Below are 13,465 nucleotides of genomic sequence, written 5' to 3'. Positions count from 1 at the left end.
GACCATAACAATGGCGATGAAAGTGGAGGGGCGTACCCTTACAACGCTGGAAAGATGCACCCCACCATCTATTACTGTTACTACAAAGGTGAGGGAAGGAGATGTTACTGCCTTCTTTCCACCAGGCAAGCTAAGAAGTTTGGCGTAACCACTTCAATAATTCATAAGCCGTTTGACCAAGCAAATGGTCGATAAAACATCATTAGCAGTGGTTTTAAAACCGGATAAAATCTATCCTTATTAGTACGCGGTGTTTAATGTTTATCTTGTACGCTAATTTCCAACGTCCACAAAAGCATCATTGTTATGAACTCTCTTGACACACGCTTTTCATGGAATGTTTTTAAAACCGTTCAAAAAACTCGCAGCACGTATTTTATCGGGTCTAAAACCACTCGGCTGCGCCTCGGGGTTTTAAATCCCGATAAAACACTGCTGCTTGTGTTTTCAACATACGTAACAACAACAACAACAACAACAACAACAACAACAACAACAACAACAACAACAATACTTATTGAGAGCAATTCTCCAGGAAAGTGAAGCAAAGTTGGAAATGAAAAATTTTAACCCTTCTTCAATTTTTGTGTGTAGGTAGGTTACCTTGGGGGATAGACAATAACAACCATATTTGGATCGGCAGATGTATCGTTGCCATGGTAACCACACTATATGACGTCGGCCTTGGGACCATGTTTTGAGCAAAAGTTCCACTCTCAAAAAGTAAAAGTAAACGAGTCTGGTTTTCGGTTGCATGTGAACCAATTCAAATGAAATTCATACAGCTGGTAGAACCACTCTCCCAGTTTATAAAATTCGCCAATACAATAATTTGGGTTTTATAAACAAGTAGAAAATGCTCGTCCTACTATGTTCCCTGTCAGCCATTTAGACAAGCAGGAAAAACAAGTACAACGATATTCGTTATTTCTCCGAAAGTACTCTTTCCACATAAACCAAATTAGCAGCAGAGATTACATAGATATTGACGTTTCTAAATATCATAAAATCAATTTGGGGAAAACTATACTCTGGCCATGGGTGCTGAAGACACCTGGGACAAATTGCAAAAAATTGCAAAATTGGTAATTTTGAGAGCTCTAGTATTCAGTTCAAACAGGCTTTAGAGAGAGAAAATCAGCTTTAAAAGTATCTTTTATCATCTTGCCCGCTATCTACATTTAGTAAATAAGGTTTTGGCTAACAAATTTGATGAAATATAAATTGATACAAAACCTACCTTGAGGGTTTTGGGAATTTCTTCAGGATGCTTTCGTCGCGTAGTTCTCTCCAGTATCTCTCCTTCGCACGTTCCGTCTTTTTGACCAAATCTAGCGCAGACTAAGAGTTACTCCCATCGAATATCCAGTTTGCTGTGTTTCAGACCAGGGACGATGATACAAGTAACCCGCATACACTTGACAAAGAATAGTTGACAAAGTCCAAAACATGGTCGTAACGCTTGCAATTTCTGCCGTCGAGCAAAATTCATCAATATTATTCAGCCAGGAAGTAAAGTAAATGTGTCGAGATCGATGTACAAAGCAAATGCATACCTTTGAACAATCCAAAGTAACGTCTTTGGCTAAAATCGAGTCAGATATTGCGATAGTCGACAAGCCAAGAATGGTAAATAAACTGAACGCATAGGCCGGAACGACAGCTGACCGGATGTAACACAATGTAATGGGATGTAACACCGGATGTATGAAAACAAGAACAAAGGAAATGAAGCTGAACTGAAGCTTGGGTGAAAATAGAACGCATGATCATAATAGCCGCACCCCCCCCCCCCCCTCCAAAAAAAAAAGAAAAGATTGCTCTTTAGACTGTGAAAATGCAATTACAAATTCAGTTATGATAAACTATTCGTGACAAGAGAATGAAAAATTCGCGCGGGAAATCTTATAATTATTTACCTGCACGGCAAAGAATAAGATCCATTTCGTCGCTGATTTCATCACGGTGTATACTAAGTCCGTAGGCTTGTACGTGCCTGGAAATATCCCTTTGACATTGACTGAGTTTTATATTGTTTCCAGTGCACTCACAAACCGAAACGTCCCTTTTGAGATTTGAAAGAGACCAACTTTCCATTGTCCCGACCAGGATATCGCACGACGATATGCAAATTTCCCTTACAGTGTTTTTAATCGACGGCACAAATTTACGTCCGGTCACCCCTGCCCCTATCAAAAAAGAACAACAGCAAAAAATAAATAAATAAATAAATAAATAAATAAATAAATAAATAAATAACTAGTGAAGCGCTTTTATTTTGTCCTGTTTATTCACCACTGTAAAACAGTCATAAAAGCGGATCAAAAGTCGTCGTTTTATCCGCCTATCAATGATATATTGTACCAAAAATATCTAAAGAAGAGATAATGCCATCGCGACAATTAGCGAAGCTACAAACACAAACAAACAAAAAGCGCGTATGTCGCATTTAAAACTACATCCGTTCAGCAGTTTTGCTACTCGCATTTCCGGTCTACATACGTTTGGTCGCAAAAAGGTCGTAAACAACGATTTCTTCGCTTCTCAACCATGCACCACGGAATGTACGGCTCGATTTAGCCAAAGACGTTATTCAGAATCGTCGCAGACATGCATTTGCTCAGCTGTGATCTTGATGTATCTATTTAACTTCCTGGATGGATTGTATTGGTGTATTATTTCGATACTCGACACACGACTGTGTTTGACCTGTTCGACTGTTCTTTATTCGGGTTAATGCATCATCATCTTTGGTCTAAAAGTAGGTGTTCGGCGAGGCTAGGCAGTTAGATTTGTCCTTTCCGCTAGAGTCTGTGCAAGATTTGGTCAAGAAAATGGAGCGAGCGAACTGAGGAGAGATCCATCCTCTACGACAAAAACATCCTGAAGAAATTCCCAAAAGTTGCAAGGTAGGCTTTGTTTTAATTTATATTTCATGAAATTCGTCGGCCAAAACCTAATCAATCAAATGTAGATAACAGATAAGATGAATGAAAAAGCCTCTGAGGCTGATATTCTCTATCTAAAGCCTGTTTGAACCAAATACTGGAGACCTCAACATTTCCAATTTTGCAATTTTTTGCACCATGCCTCGGATGTCTTCAACACCCATGGCCAGAATATAATTTTCCCCAAATAGATTTTATAATATTTATAAACTTCAATATCTATGTAAGCCCTGCTGCTAATTTGGTTTATGTGGAAAGAGTACTTTCGGAGAAATAACGAATATGGTTGTGCTTGTTTTTCCTTCTTGTCAAAATGGCTGAGAGGCAACATAGTAATACGACCAAGGTCTTCTTGATTATAGAACTCGAAATACTCTAACAGCAAATTTTATAAACTGGGAGAGTGGTTCTACCATCTATATGAATTTCATTTGAATTGGTTCACATGTACTTGAGAACCAGACGCGTTTATTTTTACTATTTGAGAGTGAATTTTTCGGTCAAAACATAGACCTCAGGCCGACGTGATCAAGTGCGGTTTCCATGGCAACGACTCACCTGCCGATCCAAATATGGCTGTTTTTGTTCATCCCTCCAGGTAACCTACCTCCACAGAAAAAATGAAGGAGGGTTAAAAATTTTCATTTCCAACTTTGCTTCACTTTCCTGGAGAATTGCTCTTAACTCTCACGTAAAATCTGTTTAAGAGCAAAATAGACATGGCATGGATTGACAATTGACAGCAAATTTCATGCATTTAGCGATATAGAGTATAATTTCTTTTAGCTCATTTACAGTATGTGGTATACACCATTATTCCTGCGCTAATTTACACCTTCGCCAGAAAAAAAAGGAAGCACATTAAAATTAGCAAATGGCTAAGATGTATCCCATAAACTCGAGAAAATTTACCGGGCATACGTTTGCGTTAGTGGCGTACAAAAATTGGCGGTCTCCATATAAATGGCTCTCTGTAAGATATGATTCAATTATTTCATTTCAAGGAGCCTTTTCCAGCAGTTTCAAGGAATTTTCGTCACCTGGTGGCAAAAAATAAAATTATATTGATAAAGAAAAAAAAAAAAACAAGAAAAAAGAAATATTCCTCTTCAGCAACAATCAGACCGACTTATTGAAAACCCCAAGATATATCTCACAGTTATAAAATGCAATGCCAACCCCGTTACGAGTTAAAGTTTTTTGTTTTGTCTTTGCTTTTGAAGGATGTAACGAGACCCTTACCGCAGAAAGTGGCACTTTCCAGTCACCAAACTATCCGAGAACGTATCCGGATGGACAATACTGTTCCTGGAGGATCACAGTCAATAAAGTGCACAAAATCCACTTAATATTCTCAACTTTTAGTTTGCAAACCGAGCAGAACACGGACGAGTTAAATGTGTATGATGGAGAAAACGAAGAAGGGGAGGTATTGGGAGTGTTCTATGGAGGTCACCCTCCCCAAAGGGAAGGAATATACTCGACGTCAAACACAATGCTTTTAATATTTAAATCCGACAAGAATGATTCCTACACCGGCTTCAGGGCCTCGTTCTATGCTGTTGATAATTCGTGTAAGTATTGTTACATTCTGAAGTCTTGAAAGATATAATTGTGCTTTTTCAAATACTTGATTGTCGTGTTGTACAGGTATTTGCTTATTGTAGCCGCATTGGCGTACGGGCATTTTTTCCCCAGTGGCTGGGGGGAGGGCCGGTGAACCATTTGCGCAAAAAAATCTTGCAAGTTGCCCAAGTTTTTACGAAAAAGTCGAAACGAAACGAGGGTCATACGATGCACTAACATAAGCCTACATATGAAGTGAAAATATTCCTACATATGAATCTGTCATTTGACATGGGCACCCAACGACAGTTTTCTCTCAGATCCTTTAAAACGCTTTTTTCGCCCTCGAAACGATATTTTTATCAATCCGAAAACACTACGCCTAAAGTTTTCCATATCACGAACGTTCGAAGTGAAAATTTCCTTTTAAAGAAAATTGTAGGGGATTAAGGGCCTTCCGAACAGATAATTTACCGAAACGATCCGTCGGGTGCCCCTGATTTGAGCGCATAAAACACGTTAAAAGAAATAGCTGTCTCTGCCATTTCGACGGCCGAGAATAACAATGACAGGATCCATGTCATTGTTGACTACAGAGTTGGCATGTGCTCTTTCAATGTTAGTAAGCTAGTGCGATGTTATTGACACGTTGTTGCCCCATGGTGCTGCGGAGGTAAGTTTTCAATCTGCGCGAGGCACTGAATCGTCGTTCTACAGAACACGATGCAGCAGGTATCACTTCAAGGATATCAACCACATTATAGAACTCTGGAAACATATCAAATAGACCATTCTCGTGTATCGTATCCAGCAGCTCCCCCAGCCCCCCTGGCCCGTACGCCAATGTAGTTGGCATCGTTGGGTGCCTTTGTTTCGTCTTATGCTAATACAGGTGGACAGTACTGCGCATGAGCATAATACTTAATTTACAGCAACCTGATAGTTAATGGTAATGTGTGTGAGAAGGACATTGGTTGTAACCATAACTTGAAAAGGTTTGACATATTATGACTAAGTGAAATCCTTTCCTGTCAAAATTAGCTCCCAGTGTCTCCACTACACTGCAAATACCAGAAGAGACGACATCGTCTGCCGTTACCTCTTCACCAGAAGTAATGTCATCGTTTATTGGGACGTCAACGACTATGCCAACTTCTGAAGTGACGCTGTCATCTATTGTTAAAGGTAGGACCCCACGAACTCCGGAAGTGATATCCTCATCTACCATTACTTGTACGACCCTAGAAACCTCAGGACTAACGTCATCATAGACTGTTACAGCTACATGCAAGATCTCACAAACTCCTGAACTGACGCCTTCATCTACTGTTAAGAGCCTTAAAACTCCGGAAGTGACGTTATCATCAACTGTTACGAGTACGACACCATACTTAGCAGAACTGACGTTCTCATCTTCTGTTTCTACTACAACCGCACAACTGTTGCCGACTGTGGATCATTCAGGCTGTTAAAATAAAATTTAACCTCCGTTTAGCGACGGTTTTTAGAGTTCTGTATAAACTGCAATAAAATTTATTCGTCCGTGAACAACGCTTAAGTTAGCCTTGATTGAAATAATTGGCACTTTGACATGCAGCAAACCTGACTTTTAGCTCTAGAATAGCTATACTATTTGAAAGCTCCTGAAAACCTTTTGACGACTGTTTTTTCTTAATCTTACCGTTAATTTACAGCCATTCGCTGGCCAGGTGGGGCATACGGGTTACCTAAACCGACATCTGGGTGTCCTGGGGCAGATGAGTTTAAATGGAGGATGGGATGGAGACTTCAAGACACAAATTATTACAAAGATCATTACAAATCAAGCAACTCGAGGTCAGCGGAATTCCACCTCGACGGAAAAGTCAACAAGATTACTGTCAACAGGTCGCTTTCACAGATAAGGACAAATATAGACCAGCTTGGCAATCAGGTTAGTTATTTGCAAGGTACAATGAATATTGTGCCGCTAGCACGAATTTTCCCACTAACCGTAAGCCCCAATAAGGAATGAGAGACACGAGGCCATGAACAAAAATATTCGATCTCGGGGGGAATCGAACCCACTACCTCCGGATTTGATCGTCCGTCGCTCCGTTTAAGCAAAGAAGACAGACGGGAGCTGGTCGTTGGTGACCATGGCCGTTGGTAATTGTGGCAATGTGAATATGAAAGGTACAAAAGATACTGTGCCGCTTTGAAGAGGACATTTCTGTGTGTAGTATTTATCCGTTCCAGCTTTAACTTTCCCCCAATATGTCAACATTTGTATTGGGCGTGTGCTGTCAGAATTAAGGAATTAAAAAGCAAAGCAGAAACCTTTGTCCTTTATTGGAAAAGTTTTATGAAAGTTGCATGAAATACATTTTTTTTCTGTAAGTGATCAAGAAAAGTCCTCCTACGTGTTCTACGATCTGTTTAGCTCGAAGAAAGCTCTAAATCAATCATAGTTTTTCCGCTGATTAATTACGCTAGTTTTCTAATTAAAATGGAAGAGGAATCAGTAAGTAATAGTTTTAACTCTACCGGGCCTCGTTTTTTACAATCTCACCATAAAAATGTTGGTATAATTTGAAGTAAATTGAATCAAGGTTTTCTTTTAACAGGAAAATACTGCATTTATAAAGTAGAAGCACAGTGCCCTAAAGGATTAATAGAAGGATATGTCTTCTGGCATGACGACGAAGATTGGTTAAGGGAAATAACTGATTACGGTGGAACACTTCCTGAGGGCAGATATGATCACTACACGGAAATCCATTTTTGTTGCAGAACAGATGGAGACAAAAATGATCCTATCCTCCTCCCCTCTAAGTCGCCATTTTTCTTGCTAGCTTACAATTCCTCAAAGTGTCAGATGGTCAAGTGGGCGATAGCTAGTGTGGAGTGGATATATCATTTCACAAATGACTATGACAATGGCGATGGAAGTGGAGGGGCGTACCCTTACAACGCTGGAAAGATGCACCCCACCATTTATTACTGTTACTACCAAGGTGAGGAAAGGAGATGTTACCGCATACTTTCCACCAAGCAAGCTAATCGGTTGGGCGTAACCATGTAAAATCTGTTTAAGAGCAAAATAGACATGGCATGGATTGACAATTGACAGCAAATTTCATGCATTTAGCGATATAGAGTATAAGTTGTTTTGCCTCATTTACAGTATGTGGTAAAGACCATTATCGCGCGGTAATTTACACCCTCGCCTGAAAATGAAAATTTACTAATACTGCTGAAAAAGCACCTAAAAATTAGCAAGTGGCTAAGATGTATTCCATAAAGTCGAGAAAATTTACACCGGTAGACATTCGCCAGTGGTGTACAAAAATTGGCGGTCTCCATATAAATGGCTCTCTGTAAGATATGACTCAATTTAGGCCATCTTTTAGTTTCATCTTCATTTTCAGTAGCTTCAAGGGATTTTCGTCACCTGGTAGCAAAAAAATAGAAATTATCGTGATAAAGAAAAAAACAAGGACAAAGAAATATTATTCTTATTAGCAACAGTCATACTTGAAAACGCCGAGATACATCTTACAGTTATAAAAGTTCAAAACAATCCCCGTTTATTTACCAGTTTTTGTTTTTGTTTTTGTTTTTGAAGGATGTAACGAGACCCTTACCGCAGAAAGTGGCACTTTCCTGTCACCAAACTACCCTAGAAAGTACCCGGATGGACAATACTGCTCCTGGAGGATCACAGTTAATAAAGTGCACAAAATACACTTAATATTCTCAACTTTTAGTTTGCAAACCGAGCAGAACACGGACGAGTTATATGTGTATGATGGAGAAAACGAAGAAGGGGAGGTATTGGGAGTGTTCTATGGAGGTCACCCTCCCCCAAGGGAAGGAATATACTCCTCGTCAAACACAATGTTTTTAATATTTAAATCAGACCAGAGTGATTCCTACACCGGCTTCAGTGCCTCGTACCATGCTGTTCATAATTCGTGTAAGTATTTTGAACTTCTGAAGTCTTGCTTGATGTAATTGTGCTTTTTCAAATATTTGAATGTCGTGTTGTACAGGTATTTGCTTATTGTAGCCGTTTATTTCCCATCAAGGCGCATTCGAGTTATGCTATTAAACCTTATTCCAAAATGGAAACCATTGTTATCTCCTTTTTTTTTGCATTCAAATGAGTCCTTCGTGCCTCGTTCAAGATGAAATTTTCGTTTGATTTTTGAGCTTGAAAATGAAGTAAGCAGGGTTAATTTGAATACCAACAGAAGAATATTAAAATGGTAGCCATTTTGGAATAAGGTGTATAACCTTGTGTTTCCTGAGAAATTTTTAATCTTTATTTCATTGAGGGCCAGTTATTTAAACGACGTCTAACATATACCATGGTTTACAACGATGAATGTACCTTTATACCTGTTCACAATAACTAATTTTACGTAGATAAACGTGTCCCTGGTCACTGTTATATGCCTTGTTAACATTGTTTACTGTAAACAATGATTACCTATTAGGTTGGCCAGATTACTGAACATCCCTTCAGACCGTGGCTTTGTTAGATGCTGACCGCATCTTGTTAAAAAAAACTGAGTCTAAATAACCTGGGTGCCATAGACTTTTCATACGTGGTTTCCTGTTTCGGTCGAGTCTGTGTGGGTGTGGCCTTCTGTCGAAAAAGTGTTCCCGACGCGCGCGAGAAAAAAACCCTTTGTGGTCCATTTTGAATCAGCTGGAGGTCAATCATTTAGTTTTACTTCTTTTTCCCGAGTAACAAATTTTTATAAAATTTAAAGATGTGGTTGGTATCGTACGGTGCGTTCATTTCGTCTTATGCTAATACAGATGGTCAGTACTGCCCATGACTATAATACTTCATTTACAGCAGCCTAATAGTTAATGGTAATATGTGTGAGAAGGACATTGTCTGTAGGCGTTTTTAGTAAGTTGAAGTAAGCGAAATGGTTTTACATATAATGACTGAGTGACATTCTTTTCTCTGAAAATTAGGTACCAGTGTCTCCACTACACTGCAAATACCGGAAGTGAGGCCATCGTCTGCCGTTACCTCTTCGCCTTTAGTGATGTCATCTACTGTTAATGGTACGTCTCCGGAAGTGATATCCCCATCTATAACATTACTTCAATGACCCTACAGACTTTAGGACTGACGTCATCATCAACTGCTACTAATACACGCACAATCTCACAAACTCCAGAACTGACGCTTTCATCTACTGTTACGACCCTGAAAACTGCGGAAGTGACGTCCTCATCAACTGTAATGACTACGACCCCACAATTATCAGAAATGTTACTACTACAACCTTACAATCCTTAGAGGTGACACCCGTCAAAGGAAGGTAGAAATTGATAAAAAAAGTGTTTTTGAGTTGACGTTCCAATCTTTGCAACGGTTTTTGATGTTATTCTAAAGGGTTGCCTGTTTCCGCTGAAACATTGAATTAGTACGCGTGCATCTGTTAAACTGTAAAATTATTAGACTGCGGGATCGAGGTTGTTATCGATTGATAATTGGTGAAAATAGAAGCCGCGAGCCACCATTAGGACAACAATTTGTTTACCACTTCTTACGCGCCCACTTCGAACACCTTCCATCGATCGACACAACAGATCCCGGAAGCGAATTAGATTGCGAGTTTGTTTAGGGTCAGTATTGCATTTCATTTAAGGTCATTAAATCCTGGACGAGCTGTCCGTTCCCTTGTAGGCCATTTTTTAAATTGAATTTAACGTAGTTTTGGTTGTATTACTTCTTAAACTATGCTTAAGTGATTTATTTTTTAGTATTTTGTGTGCACTGAGTCCCGTGAAAATTAATAAACCAGAACGGATCGGAAGCACGTAAATTATTTACTGGATTCTCAAAAAACTTAAATAGTAGCCGATCATGAATCCTATGTGTAAGGGGGATCGCAACATTTACAATCGACTTCAATTAAATCCAGTCGCTTACTTAAATGGATTTTCATTTTATTAATGGAATATTAAACATTTGTGAAAAATACACACACTGTTGAATTTGAAAGACGTGTTTCGGATACAACCGTATCCATCATCAGTTTCGGTGTGTGAAAAGTTGTGAAAGTATATATATATATATATATATATACAACAAGCGGTAGAAAATTACAATAATGAATAATGTAACTAATTACGTGCTACATAACAGTAACAGGAACACAAACAAGGGGCGTTGCACCTTCCCCTTTTGGGTCTTTTTTCTCTCTTTTTAATTTATATTATATATTGTAACAGGAGCACCCAATAAAGCTGTCAAAAATAAAAACACAACAACAACAACAACAACAATTCAACTTCGAGTCCGAGTCAAGTTCGAGTCAAGTCTTATTTTTCGAGTTTTTTCTTCTTTCTATGTCTTCTGGTTGCTATTCTCGTTGACATAATGATGTGCTAGTACTAAAAAAAAAAAGATTAAAACTGTCTTGTTTGCAACATTTTTCATTATCGATCGCTGGAGCCATTCCCACTGTGACTCGCTGCTGCTTTAGAAAGATATTCTGCATCCGTCGGCGTTCATAAATCTTCAAAGAAGATAAAGACAACTATTTGTATAAATATACCTGCAGCAGAGACCTGAGAATACGAATGGTGACGTAGTATTACTTGCAGCTCAAGCGCCATCTTGTTCCCTCCACAGGACACCCAAGTCAACATAGAATACAACCTATACCCTTCGCGGGCAAAATGTAGACGGCCATGTAATTTTTTAATTCGTTTTCCGTGGGCTTCACAAGGCAAAGTGAAAAGCTTTAGTCACCAACAATACTGGACAAACATTTTCCGGAAAATTATAGATGGCGAGAATGAATAAGGAATTGGCACGTCATTATGAAAGCAAGACTCACAATCAGAGATATCAAGACAAACGCAAAACAAAAGGAAAAGGAAAACTCCAATATTCATCCCATTCCGTGAACAACATTAAACCTTTACTATACTAAGAACGCATATTTGCATTGAAAACACCGTTCTAGCCACCGTTCGAGTCACCCAGTCCTACCAGCAAAATTTCGAATTCATTGAATTTGTTACTACTCCAAACTCGCCCAAATTGCCTTGAAATCCATCCCAAAAACGGCCAGAGTGAAAACTTCGCTCCTGCGTCTCCATGTTTACTACAAAGCATGTTTTGAGTACGTCAATTATGATCATCCGGGTGAGTGTAGTCCTGAGAAGGACTGTCTGTGGTGACTTTGACTGACGTTTCGACAACCTGAGCGGAAGTCATCTTTAGAGTCAAGTGAATTGTGGTACGTCAGTAGGTGGTATATATGTCTGTGGTTGTTAACTTGATTGGCCAACGAAGTCGACATGTTATTGGTCGTTTGTCAGTGAGCCGTGATGTTATTGGCTGTGAAGACTGTAAAAAGTGATTGGTGCGTTTCGATCCGTCTTTTGTTAGTAAAAAAGTCCGCATGTTGGGCGACTTAGTCAGCATGAAACCACCTCTCACCCCTGTTTTCTTTCACAGGCTTACCTCTACCAACATTCAAGCTAAACGATGCCAGACTGGGGGCTTCAGCAGAGAAAAATTGCTCGAAAAAACACTTAGAAAGCGATAAAGTTGTCAGATTCGAGCGAGTACAGTCACTTGAACAAACAACAACCGTCATGTCTGAGCCCACAGTTTCTAAAGACCGTTGGTATTTTTATTGTATCTCCATTAATGGAAAAATTAAGTGGTTCAGACTTTTTATTGCTAAAACGTTATTGAAAAAATAGCACACACCTGGGATCCAAAGGATTAAGTAAGTGTATATTAAAATACAGTAAATCTGACTTTCGGCCCAAAAATAGCGATACTATTTCTAAAGTCCCATGAAGCTTTTGACGACTGTTCTTTGATCTTACCGTTTATTTACAGCCATTCGATGGCCAGCTGGGACTTACGGGTTACCCAAACCTGCATCCGGGTGTCCTCGGGCAGATGGGTTTATTTGGAAGGAGGCATGGACACTTCAGGACACAAATTATCATGACGATCATGGCAAATCAAACAACTTGAGGTTAGCGGAATTCCACCTGGATGGAAAAGTAGAAAAGATTATCGTCAAAGTATCGTTTTGCATTAAAGATGGTACAGCTGATGAAGGAAATAGACCAGCCTGGCCACCAGGTTAGTTATTTTTTTTTTAACCCCTTCTTTTTCAAGTTTAAAATATTAAATCTTCCTACTTTCCTCTCTTTCTGGGCTTAACAGATCTCTCTGGTGTATGTTGGGTGTACTCGCCTTTGACAGTGTATTGCAATAGATTTACGCATTTTTGCAGTTTATCGTGGCCCAGTTAGTCACTTGAAATAGTAGAAAAGCTAAGGCCGCCCTAGTGGTTACTTGCAAAGGTACAGAATTTAGCTGTTCCACCACTGACGTTTCACCAATATGTCAACATTCATACGTGCGCGTGTAGCATCCCCCTTCATTTATGTTCGAAAGCCTCAACTAATTACTCAAGTTTTCTAATTTAAATTAATAAGAAACCAATAAACAACCTCGTTCCCAGGGTCCTCTCTTATCTTCGAGGAAGAATGTCGTGCCGGTAGTACTTCTGACAAAAATGATGGATCAGTAATTAACCCTGTATGTGTATGTTAAAGTGCTAAGTGAACCACGAATTTCCTACTGAGCGTTAGCCCTACTAAGGGAAAAAAAAATTCTTAGACCTTGGCTAAACCATTGCTCTACCCACTGAGTTACAAGGCCAGACAGGAGCAGGTTGTGGGTGATTCTGGTGGTAATGGCGTCAATATGAATGGGAAGGGTACAATGAATGTTGTGCTACTAGCACTGATGATAGAAATGATGGATAAGAGAATTAACTCTGCAGTGCATGTTCAAGTATTTTGTTATTAGGTTTAACGCTCAGTATCAACATACAATGTAGGGTCAGTAATTCTCTGATCCATCAAAAAAGTGAGCTTTACTTTTACCACGCATTATTTCT

At 39.3% G+C, this 13,465-nt stretch overlaps 1 protein-coding gene and 1 long non-coding RNA gene across 2 annotated transcripts in view; one reads left to right on the top strand and one right to left on the bottom strand.

Moving 5' to 3' along the window:
• LOC146469868 (uncharacterized) overlaps positions 1 to 13,465 on the top strand; it is a 68,351-nt gene that overhangs the window by 22,276 nt on the left and 32,610 nt on the right. Inside the window, exons 8-11 of the mRNA XM_085122694.1 lie at positions 7,121 to 7,510; positions 8,122 to 8,472; positions 9,489 to 9,581; positions 12,388 to 12,639. Of these exons, the coding sequence (XP_084978820.1) occupies positions 7,121 to 7,510; positions 8,122 to 8,472; positions 9,489 to 9,581; positions 12,388 to 12,639 (1,086 nt within the window). The remainder of the gene's footprint in view (positions 1 to 7,120; positions 7,511 to 8,121; positions 8,473 to 9,488; positions 9,582 to 12,387; positions 12,640 to 13,465) is intronic.
• On the bottom strand, positions 8,834 to 9,559 carry LOC146469871 (uncharacterized). The gene is made up of 2 exons (XR_014867129.1): positions 9,468 to 9,559; positions 8,834 to 9,053 (listed from the first exon to the last, which is right to left on the bottom strand). It is a non-coding gene; the product is annotated as an uncharacterized LOC146469871 (long non-coding RNA).

The sequence above is a fragment of the Pavona decussata genome, unplaced genomic scaffold (assembly GCF_977016875.1).
Source record: "Pavona decussata unplaced genomic scaffold, jaPavDecu1.1 SCAFFOLD_115, whole genome shotgun sequence".
NCBI lineage: Eukaryota > Metazoa > Cnidaria > Anthozoa > Scleractinia > Agariciidae > Pavona > Pavona decussata.
The sequence above is the reverse complement of the archived record's forward strand: the minus strand, read 5'-3'. Positions and strand labels throughout refer to the sequence as shown.